The sequence below is a fragment of the Bos indicus genome, chromosome 20 (genome assembly GCF_029378745.1).
Source record: "Bos indicus isolate NIAB-ARS_2022 breed Sahiwal x Tharparkar chromosome 20, NIAB-ARS_B.indTharparkar_mat_pri_1.0, whole genome shotgun sequence".
In the NCBI taxonomy this organism is placed as follows: Eukaryota; Metazoa; Chordata; class Mammalia; order Artiodactyla; family Bovidae; genus Bos; species Bos indicus.
Window position 1 is genome coordinate 31,065,868 of NC_091779.1, and position 17,123 is coordinate 31,082,990.

Sequence of the window (17,123 nt, forward strand, 5' to 3'; positions counted from 1 at the left end):
TCCCAGCAATTTTGATTCAAGCTTGTGCTTCATCCAGCCCAGCAATTCTCATGATGTACTCTGCATAGAAGTTAAATAAGCAGGGTGACAATATTCAGCCTTGATGTACTCCTTTTCCTATTTGGAACCAGTCTGTTGTTCCATGTCCAGTTCTAACTGTTGCTTCCTGACCTGCATACAGGTTTCTCAAGAGGCAGGTCAGGTGGTCTGGTATTCCCATCTCTTTCAGAATTTTCCACAGTTGATTGTGATCCACACAGTCAAAGGCTTTGGCATAGTCAATAAAGCAGAAATAGATGTTTTTCTGGAACTCTCTCGCTTTTTTAATGATCCAGCAGATGTTGGCAATTTGATCTCTGGTTCCTCTGCCTTTTCTAAAACCAGCTTGACCATCTGGAAGTTCACAGTTCACGTATTGCTTAAGCCTGACTCGGAGAATTTTGAGCATTCCTTTACTAGCATGTGAGATGAGTGCAATTGAATGGTAGTTTGAGCATTCTTTGGTATTGCCTTTCTTTGGGATTGGAATGAAAACTGACCTTTTCCAGTCCTGTGGGTCCTGCTGAGTTTTCCAAATTTGCTGACATATTGAGTGCAACACTTTCACAGCATCATCTTTTCGGATTTGAAATAGCTCAACTGGAATTCCATCACCTCCAATAGCTTTGTTCGTAGTGATGCTTCCTAAGACCCACTTGACTTCACATTCCAGGATGTCTGGCTCTATCTAGGTGAGTGATCACATCATCATGATTATCCAGGCCATGAAGATCATTTTTATACAGTTCTTCTGTGTATTCTTGCCACCTCTTCTTAATATCTTCTGCTTCTGTTAGGTCCATATCATTTCTGTCCTTTATTGAGCCCATCTTTGCATGAAGTGTTCCCTTGGTATCTCTAATTTTCTTGAAAAGCTCTCTAGTCTTTCCTATTCTGTTGTTTTCCTCTATTTCTTTGCATTGATCGCTGAGGAAGGCTTTCTTATCTCTCCTTGCTATCCTTTGGAACTCTGCATTCAAATGGGTATATCTTTCTTTTTCTCCTTTGCTTTTCATTTCTCTTCTTTTCACAGTTATTTGTAAGGCCTCCTCGGACAATCATTTTGCTTTTTTGCATCTCTTTTTCTTGGGGATGGTCTTGATCCCTGTCTCCTGTACAATGTCACAAACCTCCGTCCATAGTTCATCAGGCACTCAGTCTATCAAATCTAGTCCCTTAAATCTATTTCTCACTTCCACTGTATAGTCATAAGGGATTTGATTTAGGTCATACCTGAATGGTCTAGTGGATTTCCCTACTTTCTTCAATTTAAGTCTGAACTTGGCAATAAGGAGTTCATTTTCTGAGCCACAGTCAGCTCCCAGTCTTGTTTTTGTTGACTGTATACTTCTCCATCTTTGACTGCAAAGAATATAATCAATCTAATTTCAGTGTTGACCATCTGGTGATGTCCATGTGTAGAGTCTTCTCTTGTGTTGTTGGAAGAGTGTGTTTGCTATGACCAGTGCATTCTCTTGGCAAAACTCTATTAGCCTTTGCCCTGCTTCATTCTGTACTCCAAGGCCAAATTTGCCTGTTACTCCACGTGTTTCTTGACTTCCTACTTTTGCATTCCAGTCCCCTATAATGAAAAGGACATATTTTGGGGATATTAGTTCTAGAAAGTCTTGTAGGTCTTCATAGAACTGTTCAACTTCAGGTTCTTCAGCATTACTGGTCAGGGATTACCGTGATATTGAATGGTTTGCCTTGGAAATGAACAGAGATCATTCTATTGTTTTGAGATTGCATCCAAGTACTGCATTTTGGACTCTTTTGTTGACCGTGATGATTACTCCATTTCTTCTAAGGGATTCTTGCCCGCAGTAGTAGATATAATGGTCATCTGAGTTAAATTCACCCATTCCATCCATTTTAGTTCACTGATTCCTAAAATGTCAATGTTCACTTTTGCCATCTCCTGTTTGACCACTTCCAATTTGCCTTGATTCATGGACCTGACATTCCAGGTTCCTATGCAATATTGTTCTTTACAGCATCAGACCCTGCTTCTATCACCAGTCACATCCAGAACTGGGTATTGTTTTTTCTTTGGCTCCATCCCTTCATTCTCTCTGGAGTTATTTCTCCACTGATCTCCAGTAGCATATTGGGCACCTACCAACCTGGGGAGTTCATCTTTCAGTGCCCTATCTTTTTGCCTTTTCATACTGTCATGGGGTTCTCAAGGCAAGAATACTGAAGTGGTTTTCCATTCCCTTCTCCAGTGGACCACATTCTGTCAGACCTCTCCACCATGACCCATCCATCTTGGATGGCCCCACATGGCATGGCTTCATTTCATTGAGTTAGACAAGGCTGTGGTCCATGTGATCAGATTGGCTATTTGTCTGTGATTGTTGTTTCAGTCTGTCTGCCCTCTGATGCCCTCTCTCAGCGCCTACCGTCTTACTTGGGTTTCTTTCACCTGGACGTGGGGTATCTCTTAACGGCTGCTCCAGCAAAGCTCAGCCACTGCTCCTTACCTTAGATGTGGGGTAGCTTCTCTTGGCTGTTCCTACAATTGGGGGTTCTGGGACACTTCCCTAAGTATGGGGAGTGAGGTGGGAGGGGGGGTCCAGGATGGGGAACACATGTACACCCGTGGCGGATTCATGTCGATGTATGGCAAAACCAATACAGTATTGTACAGTATTTAGCCTCCAATGAAAATAAATAAATTTATATTAAAAAATAAAAGAGCTTTCAAAAAAAAAAAAGAATTAATGGATTCAAGAGTGGGAGGAAGAGTCATAGTTAACTAGATGGCAAAACAGGGGAGGAGCAAAACAGGAGTAAGCAAAAGTAAGCATGTGGGCAAGGTCCTCTGGCAAGCCAGAGCCAGTAAGCAGTCCCTCTTAGCCATTTCCTTGGAGAGCAAACTAACAAACTAATCCTGACTCAATGGTGAATGCTGCTGCTGCTGCTAAGTCACTTCAGTCATGTCCGACTCTGTGCAACCCCATGGACTGGAGCATACCAGGCTCCTCCATCCAGGGGATTCTCCAGGCAAGAGTACTGGAGTGGGGTGCCATTGCCTTCTCCAGAGAATAAATGCTATGTATCCAGGATTAGCTGCATATTCATCATTGGAGATGGAAATTCTTGGCTTAAAGGAAAAAAAATCATTATTTAAATAATGTTAAAGATTCATGTACCAGGACAGACTGATAAGGAAGATATTCTGGGGTAAGCAGGGGTTCCAAGTGTGTCCTAACTCTTGCTGCCTAGAAAAATGACCATCCATGCTTCCACAGGAAAAGGGAAAGTGGAGACAGCAGGAAGAAATAAGAAGGAATCTAAAAATGGACAGAGGGAAAACTACATGAAGAAACAGGGAAAGACAATCATATACATGCCAAGGAGAGAGGCCTGCGAAGGAAACATTTCTGACACCTTGCTTGGACTTCTAGTCTTCAGAACTTTGAGTAAATAGATTTCTATGATTTAAGTTGTCTACTCTGTGGTACTTTGTTATGGCAGCCCAAGCAAACTTATATAGAAGTTCATGGCTGCCTTAGAAGGCATTGGTGTTTCATGCAACAAAGCATATTCATATAAAAAAGACATGAAAGAAAAAAAAGAAGGAAGGGATAAAAAAATAATAGAACTAAGTTAATGCATAGTTTAAGGGGAAAAAAAAGGGGGTCAAGTTTGCTATTAATGTTTTGCCATAGCTTGTTTCAGCCGTCCATTGCTGTATAACAACTACCCCAACCAACAATCTGTTATTTCACAGAAATCTGTTTGTTAGGCATGCCTGCAAGGTCCGTCTCTCAAGCTGCCCCTCATGACTCAGCCCAGCTTCTTTATAACATGGCAACAGGCTCCCAAGTAGGAACTTTCCAAAAGATGAAGCCCTAGTGCACAGGCATTTATCAAGAGTCTGCATGTTACTTGTTAATGCCCACTGCCCAAAGTGGAGTCAAAGAGCCAAAGAAGGATTGATCCCCACATGCAAAAATGAGTGCACTTTGAATTTCTGAAAGTGGAGTCAGTCTTTCTCTGGATATGAGCATATACTATCACCAAAGCATCACTAAAAATACCTTTCTTCAAATGTTCAAACATCATCCCCACACATCTGCACTCTGACACAAAGAAGATAGATGTTACAAGTGTTTTAAATCTCCCTTGGTGGTGTATCATGTCCTCTAGAAAAAGGAATCATTTATTAGAAGAATCATTGAATCTATTGCTCAATCTGTTTGTAAAACGTGGTGAAATGTGTCATCTAATTTTAATGTTAGGAGAAATGGTTGCAGTCATTAAATGAGATGTTTTGATCATCATACCTTCAATGATTTATGTAAAGAACATATTGTGAAAAATCTCAGGAATATTATTTCTATTTTATTTTTGCTTGACAGCAGCATAAGGAAAGGGAGACAAGTCCGTATCAAAATTGACAAATAACTACTGAAAAGGAGTTAAAAAAAAAAATAGTGACTGTTTCAAATCATGACCTGAAGTCTCTTCCTCACAGTAACCTGGAAGATAGCAGTCCTCTAGCACAAGCTTTATATAAAACATTGATAGCTATTAATTAAAAAGCTATATTGTGTTCCACATTTGAAGAGAATTACTTCCTTTGAGTTTTCTTGATCCAGTTAATTTTCATATGCTTTCTCCTCCATTTTAAATACCTGCTTCTTCCTGTGTGCCTGCTACTGCTGCTGCTAAGTCGCTTTAGTCGTGTCCAACTCTGTGCAACCCCATAGACGGCAGCCCACCAGGCTCCCCCATCCCTGGGATTCTCCAGGCAAGAACACTGGAGTGGGTTGCCATTTCCTTCTCCAATGCATGAAAGCGAAAAGTGAAAGTGAAGTCGCTCAGTCGTGTCCGACCCTCAGCGATCCTATGGACTGCAGCCTTCTAGGCTCTTCCGTCCATGGGATTTTCCAGGCAAGAGTACTGGAGTGGGGTGTCATTGCCATCTCTCCGTCCTTTGTGCCTAGTCATCTCTGATTTATCTTCCAGAACACTTCTCTGCAAATGTTCCCCAGAATTTCCCACTCTTCCTCATGCAACAATAGTCATTCTCTTCTCTAAGCTCCATCCACGACTTGCAAATCCTTTCAATTTTACATTTACACCAAACTATGCTCCTCTATGGAGAAGGAAATGGCAACCCACTCCAGTGTTCTTGCCTGGAGAATCCCAGGGACGGGGGAGCCTGGTGGGCTGCCGTCTATGGGGTCACACAGAGTCGGACACGACTGAAGTGACTTAGCAGCAGCAGCAGCATGCTCCTCTATGCATCTCATACTTCACTGCAAGGGACCATGTCATGTGTATCTGTTACCTGGCACAGCACAACGTGCACAATAAATAATAAATGGTTAGGCTTTTCACTGCCACATAATTACCTATTTTACAGACAAAAGAGACCAAACTAAGTCAGTGGTAGAGGAAACAGAATTCAGGACATTTCAAATATAAGCAATTTCTCACATCATCTTATAATCTAGAAAATGTCATTACTCCTATCACTAGCCCGTTTTATGATTTCATTTACTTTGAATTGCAACTTCTTACTCCACCATCCCTTCCAAAAACCTCATGCCAGTGAGCTCTCTGATTCTTCTCTCCTTCGACATCCCCTGCCTCCATATTTAGAATCAACAAGAAGCACTGTGAGTTGATTTTCTCTCATCTCATGAGATGCTCCTTGGGTCTCTCTCTTTGCAGGGGGGTTTCCTCCCCCTATGGTGCGAGTGAGTGGTCTTCTATGCTCAGCAGTGGCCACTGCACTCGTCTTAGCCTCTGTTCCACTTTGGCAAGCTCCTCTCATCCCAGGTACTTCAGGAACATCTTTTATGCTAAGCACTTCACTATTGCCCCAGGTTCTATCTTGTAGTCTATTGCAAGTGGTAGCATGAAAATACTAAATCAAGGCAGTTTTAAATAGCCAAGATTTTAATATCTTATGATTTAATGTCTTGTTTTGCTCAATTTCCTACAATTCCATGGGGGGGGTGGGGAATATTATTCCAGACGACCAAAAAGCTTATGCATAAAATAGGAACCATGGAATTTATTCAAACAACCAGGCACTCATGATTTAAGAAAAAACACAGCTAAATGGCAGAAGATAAGGTTCTTGCTGTTCCATCTGCCACAGGGTAATTATGGGAAGATTGTGACGCCCTATTCTCCAATTTCTCCAGCTGAAGATTACAATTAACAACATACACAGAAATTACTATTAAAAAAATATTTCATTGGTACAAAAAACATTAGTTGGGCTAGAAATACTAATTTGTGTCCTTAAAAAAGATTAAAATTATCAAAGGAGGTGTGATTTGACCTTGCTTTGTTTCAGAGGTGCTCCAACTATGAATGAATCTATTAAACTTTTGATTATAGATTTAACACCAAAGCACTGTTAATAAACTAACAGAAATTAGAGATAGTCCAATTCAGGTATTCACAGAAGAATTAAATGACTCCTTAAAACTCTTGCTGGAAGCATTTGGATCAATTCCATTTCAAATTATTTAAACAATAGGGCACCTACTACATTCTTTGTAGGAATAACACTAATATTCCATTTTCACACAAAGGCAAAAAAAGTTTATCCCCAAATATAAATTGTATTTTGTTTTCAGAGCCTCACCCCAAATATAAATTGTAGGAATAGGAGAAATTTGCCAAGATATATTGAGATTATCTTATCTTTGACTTGTGCATTTCTTCCTCCCCATTCCATATTGCTTTAAATGATCTTGTAACTTCTTTTATTTCATTTAGTAGATGATGTCAATCGGCAAAGATGTTAGAAACCAGGACTAGGTGGAACAATGTGTATTTCAGAGCATTCCAGACTGGACAGATGGAAGACCAAGGATCTGACTCATCCCTCTCAAACTCTGAGGTTATGTAATTCACCTTGCCTCCAACCCACCTTGCCTCAGAAGGAAGGAGTGCCCCCAGGGGTAGGAGGGGGAAATGCCCTGAATTAAAGGTTAAGTTTCCAATTCCAGCAAAAATCAGAGGTCTGAGGAATTCAGTTCATTCATGGAAAAAATAGTCATATTTTGGCACATCTCGAGTTTTTGACCTAGGAGACAAAAATTCACAGCAAAAAGCTTTGGCCTGACTGGTTGTCGGGTGGAAAGGTGTCAGAGGCCAAAGCAGGCAAGGACTTTCAGCAGGTGTGATCCTGGAAAGCAAAGCCCAGAAAACTAAAGCACCTGCTCCAAAAGTTCCTTTATCCTGCTCCTGAGTAGGAAGCATCCTCAGGACTTAGGTGCTTGTGTAGAGGCAAAAAGAGAGAATGAGCGGAAGGACAAACCCTGACTGGATAACCAGCAACTTTTGTAATGCCGTATAAAGACAGCAGGCAGTTGTTACACATTTCTGCCTGTAAGAAGTTGGCTTCTTCTGGCTGAGATTTGAACTGTATTTTTAATAATTAAATAGTGTATAATATAAACTGCCCTCCTTCTGTCCCGCCCAGTAAAATATTTATATAAATGGCTTTGTGCTTTATTTACTGAAAAGCGATACACTCCAAAAATGAAGCATGACCAAAAGTGATTCATTATGTAGAAAACAGTAACATCTTTTATAGTGACCACTAAAAACTGTTTAACCGGGTTCATCGTTAAAATCCACCTTTGGTGCTACTTACACAAATAGTATTTGGGGTGAGATGCACTCTTTGTGTTTGTGTGCATGAGTGCGTGTGTGCATGTGCTTGGTCGTGCCCACCTCTTTGAGACCCCATGGACTATAGCACTCCAGGTTCCTATGTCAATAGAATTTTCCAGGCGAGAATACTGGAGGGGGTTGCCATTTCCAGCTCCAGGGAATCTTCCCAACCCAGGGATCGAACCCATGTCTTTTGCATCTCCTGCAGTGGCAGGAGGTTTCTTTACCACTAGCACAACCTGGGAAGCCCAAGAGGCACGACAGCAAAGACCAGAGCCAGTATAGGTACTCAAATTCTTATGCATACAGTAAGCTCGTAAGATTTTTTGCTATGGTCTCATTTACAATAATGATTCCAATCTTTATGAGACCATGTCTCCAAGTTACTAGAATTACACCCAACTCTAATGAAGCAGTTACCCCCAGTCAGACACAAGGGTGTGGACCTGAAGTATGCCTAAGTCGTCATGCCCATATATATCCCAGTGGGACAAAACCACACAGCTAACTATAATCTTCAAGAATAAAATTTTCCATGAATCAGTAAAGCCCTGAAAGTTTTAAAAGGCCTTCTAGAAGGCGTGACTTCTGAAGCATAATGTTCCAGTAAACTTGGGAGAGTGGTGACAAAACATTCTAAAGTCATGACACTATCTCATCCCTCTGGGGAAAAAAACCATCTCCCCTGCAGACATAATACAAAGGAGTTATTTATTTAGTCACACTTTCTCGCATTTCTCTGGAGAGATTCAGATGTAATCTTTCAGTTCTAACCGTGTGTGTGTGGCGAGGACTGGAATTGCATGGTCTGAATAGAATTAACCAGCACAAGACCCTGGTTTAGCCACTGTATTGTACTTCTTAGGAAAGTGCACTCCCTAACTCGGGGAAATAAGGAAGAAAAAAACCAAGGCTGACTGATAGCAACCCACGGGCATTTGGAAAATCAGTTCCAGGAAAGGACTGGTTTAAATCAAAATCCACAGGCTAAATCTAGTCCTACACCTTGTTGTGGAAGTTTCCCAGTGCTGCTTTTTCTATTGTAAACCAAAGTAGTAGGGTGGGGAAAATTGGCCTTATTTCAATTCAGAAATGATTCATTCCATGGGTTTTTACTATCCCCTACATCAGATCACATGGCTGCTGTTTTTCATTTTCCCAAATGCCACAGGAAGGAGAATGAGAAAAAGTTATAAGATCCTCCTATTCCATCTTTACAACAGAGGAAATAGGAGCAATCTTGATCCCTTTGTCCACACCAAAATCAGATTGATTATATTCTTTTCAGCCAAAAATGAAGAAGCTCTATACAGTCAGCAAAAACAAGACCAGGAGCTGACTGTGGCTCATCAGATCATGAACTCCTTATTGCCAAGTTCGGACTTAAATTGAGGAAAAGTAGGGAAAACCACTAGACCATTCAGGTATGACCTAAATCAAATTCCTTATGATTATACAGTGGAAGTGAGAAATAGATTTAAGGGACTAGATTTGATAGACAGAGTGCCTGATGAACTATGGACAGAGATTCATGACCTTGTATAGGAGACAGGGATCAAGACCATCCCCAAGAAAAAGAAATGCAAAAAAGCAAAATGGCTGTCTGGGGAGGCCTTACAAATAGCTGTAAAAGAAGAGAAGCAAAAGGCAAATGAGAAAGGAAAGATAAACCCACTTGAATGCAGAGTTCCAAAGAATAGCAAGGAGAGATAAGAAAGCCTTCCTCAGTGATCACTGCAAAGAAATAAGAGGAAAACAATAAAATGGTAAAGACTAGAGAGCTCTTCAAGAAAATTAGAGATACCAAGGGAACATTTCATGCAAAGATGGGCTCAATAAAGGACAGAAATGGTATGGACCTATCAGAAGCAGAAGACATTAATAAGAGGTGGCAAGAATACACAGAAGAAATGTACAAAAAAGATCTTCATGACCCAGATAATCATGATGGTGTGATCACTCACCTAGAGCCAGACATCCTGGAATGCGAAATCAAGTGGGTCTTAGGAAGCATCACTATAAACGAAGCTATTGGAGGTGATGGAATTCCAGTTGAGCTACTTCAAATCCTAAAAGATGATGCTGTGAAAGTGCTGCACTCAATATGCCAGCAAATTTGGAAAACTCAGCAGTGGCCACAGGACTGGAAAAGGTCAGTTTTCATTCCAATCCCAAAGAAAGGCAATACCAAAGAATGCTCAAACTACCGCACAATTGCACTCATCTCACATGCTAGTAAAGGAATGCTCAAAATTCTCCAAGTCAGGCTTAAGCAATACATGAACCGTGAACTTCCAGATGTTCAAGCTGGTTTTAGAAAAGGCAGAGGAACCAGAGATCAAATTGCCAACATCCTCTGGATCATCAAAAAAGTGAGAGAGTTCCAGAAAAATATCTATTTCTGCTTTATTGACTATGCCAAAGCCTTTGACTGTGTGGATCACAATCAACTGTGGAAAATTCTGAAAGAGATGGGAATACCAGACCACCTGACCTGCCTCTTGAGAAACCTGTATGAAGGTCTAACTGTAAAACAGTTAGAACTGGACATGGAACAACAAACTGGTTCCAAATAGGAAAAGGAGTATGTCATATTGTCACCCTGCTTATTTAACTTCTATGCAGAGTACATCATGAGAATTGCTGGGCTGGATGAAGCACAAGCTTGAATCAAAACTGCCGGGAGAAATATCAATAACCTTAGATATGCAGATGATACCACCCTTATGGCAGAAAGTGAAGAAAAACTAAAGAGCCTCTTGATGAAAGTGAAAGAAGAGAGTGAAAAGTTGGCTTAAAACTCAACATTCAGATGCCATGGATTATGGCATCTGGCCCCATCACTTCATGCAAATAGATGAGGAAACAGTGGAAATAGTGGAGGACTTTATTTCTTGGGGCTCCAAAATCACTGCAGATGGTGACTGCAGCCATGAAATTAAAAGACTCTTACTCCTTGGAAGGAAAGTTATGACAAGCCTAGACAGCATATTAAAAAGCAGAGACATTACTTTGCCAACAAAGGTCCGTCTAGTCAAGGCTACGGTTTTTCAAATGGTCATGTATGCATGTGAGAGTTGGACTATAAAGAAAGCTGAGCACCGAAGAATCGATGCTTTTGAACTGCGGTGTTGGAGAAGATTCTTGAGAGTCCCTTAGACTGCAAGGAGATCAAACCAGTCCATCCTAAAGGAGGTCAGTCCTGAATATTCATTGGAAGGACTGATGTTGAAGCTGAAACTCCAATACTTTGGCCACCTGATGCAAAGAATTGACTCATTTGAGAAGACCCTGGTGCTGGGAAAGATTGAAGGCAGGAGGAGAAGGGGATGACAGAGGATGAGATGGTTGGATGGCATCACCAACTCGATAGATATGAGTTTGAGTAAACTCCAGGAGTTGGTGATGGACAGGGAGGCCTGGCGTGCTGCAGTCCATGGGGTCGCAGAGTCAGACTGGCGTGCTGCAGTCTGTGGGGTCGCAAAGAGTCGAACATGACTGAGCAACTGAACTGAACCAAACTTGATCCTTTGGCTGAGTTCTCACTTCCCTTTTCCCTTCTCTCCATTGTGGTGGGAAGGAACTATTCATCATCAGTCCAGGTGTTACCTGCATAGCCCAAATGCACATCCCCTTCTCAATCCTTCTCAAAATCCATGACAACCACTTCTAGTCCCTGCTATTCCCTTGCTGCCACATGGACTCTCCCACACACATCACCCCATCTCACGGGCATCCTCTCCATTACAGCATCTTCATGATTTTGTTACTCACAATAACCCAGACAATGCAGCCCAAGCACCCAGTTCTCAGAAGATCTGGTTTGGTCTTTGAAATTTGAAATATCAAGGGGCAAACTGGACTCCATATCCTTTAAGCAATCTTCCCATTGGTATTAATTTTCACAAATAGGCTTTTGGAAAGAACTGAAAAGCAAAGTTCAAGGTTATAATCTTTGGCAAAAATATGAAGTACAAATAATTCATATTGAATAAGGCAGTCTTATGCTTTGACCATCAACATGACTGAGATGTAATACACCTCACTTTTAAAGTTCTCTGTAAACTGACCTTTCTCTATCTATCCAATATGGTTTTCCACTTTTTCCCCAAATGAATTATCTACTATGATCTAACTGTTTTTTTCTACCACTGTCTTAATCATTATATGTAACAGCTCCAAATATTGGTCATTCTAATTACTGTATCATCTATATCACTATTTTACCAGCATCCAAAAGACTTCCATCCACAATTACAGTATATACCATGTTAAATATCTGTAATTACTTAAGTATTATAGTAAGAAAATAGTTCGTCAGCCCACTACATAAAATGTCTAAGAGATAAGAGTTTAAGAACAGCAATCTTGAGTGTTTTGAAATTCAAATGTTACTATTTCTGCTGCCTTAGTAAATCAACACTTTAAAAGTTTCACTTAGAAAAGTTTTTTTTTTTTCTTTTTTTCTGTTAATTAACCTAATTCTTCTTTCCCTTGAGAAGCTAAAGAGCAATCGGGTTATGCAAGTTACTGCCACTGGAGTGAAGTTTGGAGTTTAGGTTCTTTTCTTTTTAACCATTCTGCCCCAGTACTATTTGTTGGCAAAGACTTTCAAAAACTGGCAAGAGCTATAAATTAGCTATCTGAACTATTCTCCCCTATCTACACAAAAGAGCTGTCCAACTTTCCAGTGCTAAAACACTTTAATTCACAAGACTTATGCCTTTGGGGACTAGAAAATTTGCCTCTAAGTCATATAAACATATGGGTTATAAGTTTTTATACAAAGTAAGGCTTTGGGACCAGATAAATTGAACTAAACCCTAAAGCTGACTGATACATAATAACATAATATATCCCATATTTGTGTTGGATAAGAAAAGAGTAAAATCTAAAAATCAGGGTCATGACTTAAATGGACTCCGAAAGACCAAGGCCCACCTTCCAGATCCATTACCAAATACTTAACTGATATCCACTGGCTCAGAAAAACTGAAAGTCTACTGAAGAGATCAGTCCCCTCTCTTAATCTCTCTATTCCAACCATAGAAAGAAGAGTATATAAAATGATAAAAAGACTTATGTACTAGAAAACTGTTCAAAGTTAGATAAATAGATATACAGATAGAATATATAAAAAGGTATACATTTACTTATATAATATGTTTTAGCTAGATTAGTAACTTAAACACAAACTCCCAAATTGAGACAAACGTAAGAAAATTAAAGGATGGTTAATAAGACTAAAAACATAAGTCAACATTACCACTTCACTGCTTCTTTTTTTTTTCGGTAACAGATTGTAGGATATAATGGATTTTTTTTTATTATTTCTAATTGAATATCAAAAAGACATACTGAACAATAGATCAATACAGAAAGAAATAAGTCATATTTACCAGTTGTATGACTTATCAGAAAGGGAGGAATAGTAAAAGAGGAATGAAAATTATTTTGTTGATCTTAGACCTCACTGTAATAATGATCCAAGATCAATAATCTTTCAGAGTATTACTTTAAGGAATTATATATATATATATATATATATATATATATATATATATTCAAAAATCCCTTAAATAAAGTAAAATAAAATCAACCAGAATATGAATTTTCAATTAACACAAGTGAATGATTAGTAAGTATCAAAGAAATGAGATCATCATAAATCTTAAAAATATAGAAAAATATTTGCTATAAATGATGGAAATAATAAATCCAAGTATAATTATTTTAGTTTAAACAGAATGAAGGAATTATCTCCCCCCACCAAAAAAACCCAGATATACCTACAACTACTTTGAGAAAAGGAAAGGGAATGAATCAAGATACTGTTTACTTTCTTCAAATAGAACTTTCTTTGTATAAATCACTCATGAAGTTACAAATGATCTGAGATCCATTAACAAACTGCATTTACCACTTAAAAAGGAGTCTTTCCTGATTTAAACACATGCACACACATGCAGATCTTAATCTCAGGCACAGCAAAATAGAAACTGATGATCAAACCAATACTGAGTTATAAATTCAATAAACATGAGCATTATAGTAAAAAAATTTCACACCAGTTATTTCTTTTTATGATTTACAGATAGTGTTTACATGTTAATAACTGTCTCAAGAAACAATGCTCGGACTTCCCTAGTGGCTCAGTGGTAAAAATGCAGAAGACACGAGTTTGACCCCTGGTTCGGGAAGATCCCACATGCTGTGGAGTAACTAAGCCCATGTGGTACAACTGTTGAGCCTGGGCTCTAGAGCCCAGGAGCCGCAACTACCGAGCCCACACGACATAGAAGCCTGCTGAAGCCTGGGTGTCCTACAGCCCATGGTCAACGCAGCAAGAGAAGCCACCACAGTGGGAAGGCCGCACACGGCAACTAGAGAGCAGTCACCACCCTCCACAATGAGAGGAAGGCCCATGCAGCAACGAAGACCCAGCACAGCCAAAAAGAAGGGAAAAGAAAGAAACTCAATGCCAAATTAACTATATAGAGAAACAGGCATTCCGAATATTCACCACACATTCAACCTATATAGAACTTTTGGCACACTAGCAAAGACACAAAGAAAATTACACTTTTACTGCAAAAGGACAATCTTTACTGGTGCTAAAAAGGCAGAATCTGTACTGCTGCTTAAACAAAGAGGTAGCTAGAAAAATGCCACCATTTCTCTCAAACGTTATCATTTACATAACACCTTAAAATACACAATGATTTAGGGAAAAAGTCATTCTTCCAAACAGGTAAGACAATTTAATCTCATCTATTTCATGACAGCAATTCCTTCCTCAGCTGTTAACAGGCAGAATTATTTGATTTTAGCCTTTTGTCACCAGAGACAACTGCTACATCATTATGCAAACATGATGAACTCATTTTATTAGGCAAATAGTAGAATTTCATTCAAGTGCACTTAATACAGTACTACACATATAAACTGAAATTAAAAGAGATCTCCAATTGGAAATGGGGTTTAAAAAATACAGCTAATACTGATTTCAAGTTACATGTTTCATTGGTGTTCTAATGAAACATACAAAGCAAATGATTTGCTTCCAGCATCTCTGAAAGATTATCTAGTCCTTTAATGTATTGAAATAGAAGTGAGAAAATATACCCTTGAAATACAGACTTTAAAGTACAGTTTGAAAAACTGAAACCAATTTGATACGCTTATTTCAGATTATGGTTAAATGGTTAAGAAGACAGCTCAAGAGTTGATAAAAGTTTCAAATTAGTCACATTTGGTGAAAAAAACATAAATTCAGGTGGCTGTAATGTTTACACTGTGTCAGATTTTTTCAAATCCATGTATAATGTAAGTCCCCAAAATCATAGACTTAATTTCTTAAAACATTGCTGACTATTGAGGAAAATCCAAATGGAATATACCTAAAATGAGACTGTTTTTTCTCCTTTTGTAAAATACTTTTAGAATTCATAACAAAAAAATATGCACAGAAAGACATTTAGAATTATCAATCCTTTTTTAAAATCGATGGATCGCAGCTCTTGAAAATTTTCCCTTTATTGGCTTTGTTTCTTCAGAGTCTTCCTTTTCTTCCAAGAGTTTTGCTACAGATGTGTATCAGCTGTATACGTTAATAATTTATTTGCCTGTTCCCGCAAGTGAAGAAGTGGTTTGATCTTCATATTTTACTTCTGGTAGGATTCTCTAACTTTCGCCTGCAGAGCATCACACGTCTTCTTGGCATCGCCTAGAAGCATGGCTGTGTTCGGTTTGTAGAAGATTGGATTGTCCACTGCAGCATAGCCAACACCTAGGGACCTCTTCATAACAATGACCTAAGAACCAAAGATTAGGCGAGAGAGTACATTTAACAGACCTGGCCAGGACATGTCAGACACAAACTGTGTCCTGCCCTAACCTTGAACAAAGCATGTACCACTACTGATTCTTTACTACAAAGACTTTTAAAATACACAAGGAGTAGTTTTAAATGCATGTTTACTTTGTATTAACTTGAATTCTTCAAATATGCCCATACCCTTACATCCACTAGAGAAAAGGTCCTGTTAAAAACAGTGTATCTCTTGAGTGATAAGTGATTTTCCCCCCCAAGTGTTTTTGTCTATAAAGACAATGTATAACATTTTACAATAAAAATAATAATAATAATAATAACCATCTTTCTCTGGGCTAAAGACAACAAATTTAGTGCATAAATTTCTACTACCAATCCTAAGATAAAAGTAGTTGAGTGGGAAAATGGTATGATTCTTAGCCCACTGATTTAAAGTAAAGAATACTGGACAAGAAAGATGTAAGACAAGAGCCCAAAGAGTAATCCAGTGTGCCCCAGAACAGAGCTAATGACTAATAGAATGCTTCCACAAATAAAAATGAAGAGGTAAGTCTTTCTCTAACACTGATGTGTTCTAGACATTTACAATTACACAGATTGTAGATGTCGCTATCCTGTTGAATATCAAGTTAATTCTTCAAGAAATAAAAAGCCTTTCTACGTTCTTCTAGGACACAGAGTCTATTCAAAAATGCAAGCAGAGCAAATGTATTCATGTCCCCTATACCATTAATACAGTATGGTACTGTGCAAACTCTCAAATACTGATGATTGATGCAGTAACTGTTTAAATATATATGAACAAGTGCATGTCCCATCTACTCACCCACCACAGACACTATGTTTAAAACTCCACATTTTTACAATAAAGAGAGACAAATTAAAGGGAAATATATATGTTATAATGATTCTTAAAATCCAGATATGAGTTGAGAGTGGTGAAAAGAGTTGCCCACAGTTGGGACAGAGCAAAATCATAAGGGCTAGATCTCCCTACAATCTAGCAGTTAGCCTTTTCAGAAGTAATGTGCTGTGAGCAGGGCTTGCTTCTGTATGCCATGTTACTGTTTGGATTTCTAAATCACCTTTCTTCTGGACACTCCATAACATACAAGTGAAGTGAAAGTCACTCAGTCGTGTCCGACTCTTTGTAACCCCATGGACTATACAGCCCATGGAATTCTCCAGGCCAGAATTCTGGAGTGGGTAGCCTTTCCCTTCTCCTGGGGATATTTCCAACCCAGGGATCAAACCCAGGTCTCTCACATTACAGGCAGATTCTTTACCAGCTGACTGACAAGGGAAGCCCAACCCTTTCAAAAAAATTAAATGAAAAAATGTGCTCTTCTTCATATGTGAAGGTGATGATATTAACTCACTATCCCAGAGGGAAGCCATCTGCTTCACTGGACTCGGCCTGGAATTCAGCCAGCCTCATCCCCAAAGCTCACAGGTCCTTTTTCAGTTGTGGTTACAGATTGCATTAATCCACCCAGATAATCTCCTCTAGTTCTAATTGCAGAGAAGGCAATGGTACCCCACTCCAGTACTCTTGCCTGGAAAATCCCATGGATGGAGGAGCCTGGTGGGCTGC

General features: G+C 39.2%; 1 protein-coding gene across 3 annotated transcripts in view; it reads right to left on the reverse strand.

Annotated features, from left to right (window-relative positions):
• Positions 1-14,278: 14,278 nt before the first annotated feature.
• The window catches only part of NNT (nicotinamide nucleotide transhydrogenase), a 92,117-nt gene continuing 89,272 nt past the window's right edge, over positions 14,279-17,123 (reverse strand). For all 3 annotated transcript variants that reach the window (XM_019982801.2, XM_019982800.2, XM_070774702.1), the window contains exon 22: positions 14,279-15,509. In XM_019982801.2, the coding sequence (XP_019838360.2) occupies positions 15,360-15,509 (150 nt within the window). In that variant the 3' untranslated portion in view covers positions 14,279-15,359. The remainder of the gene's footprint in view (positions 15,510-17,123) is intronic.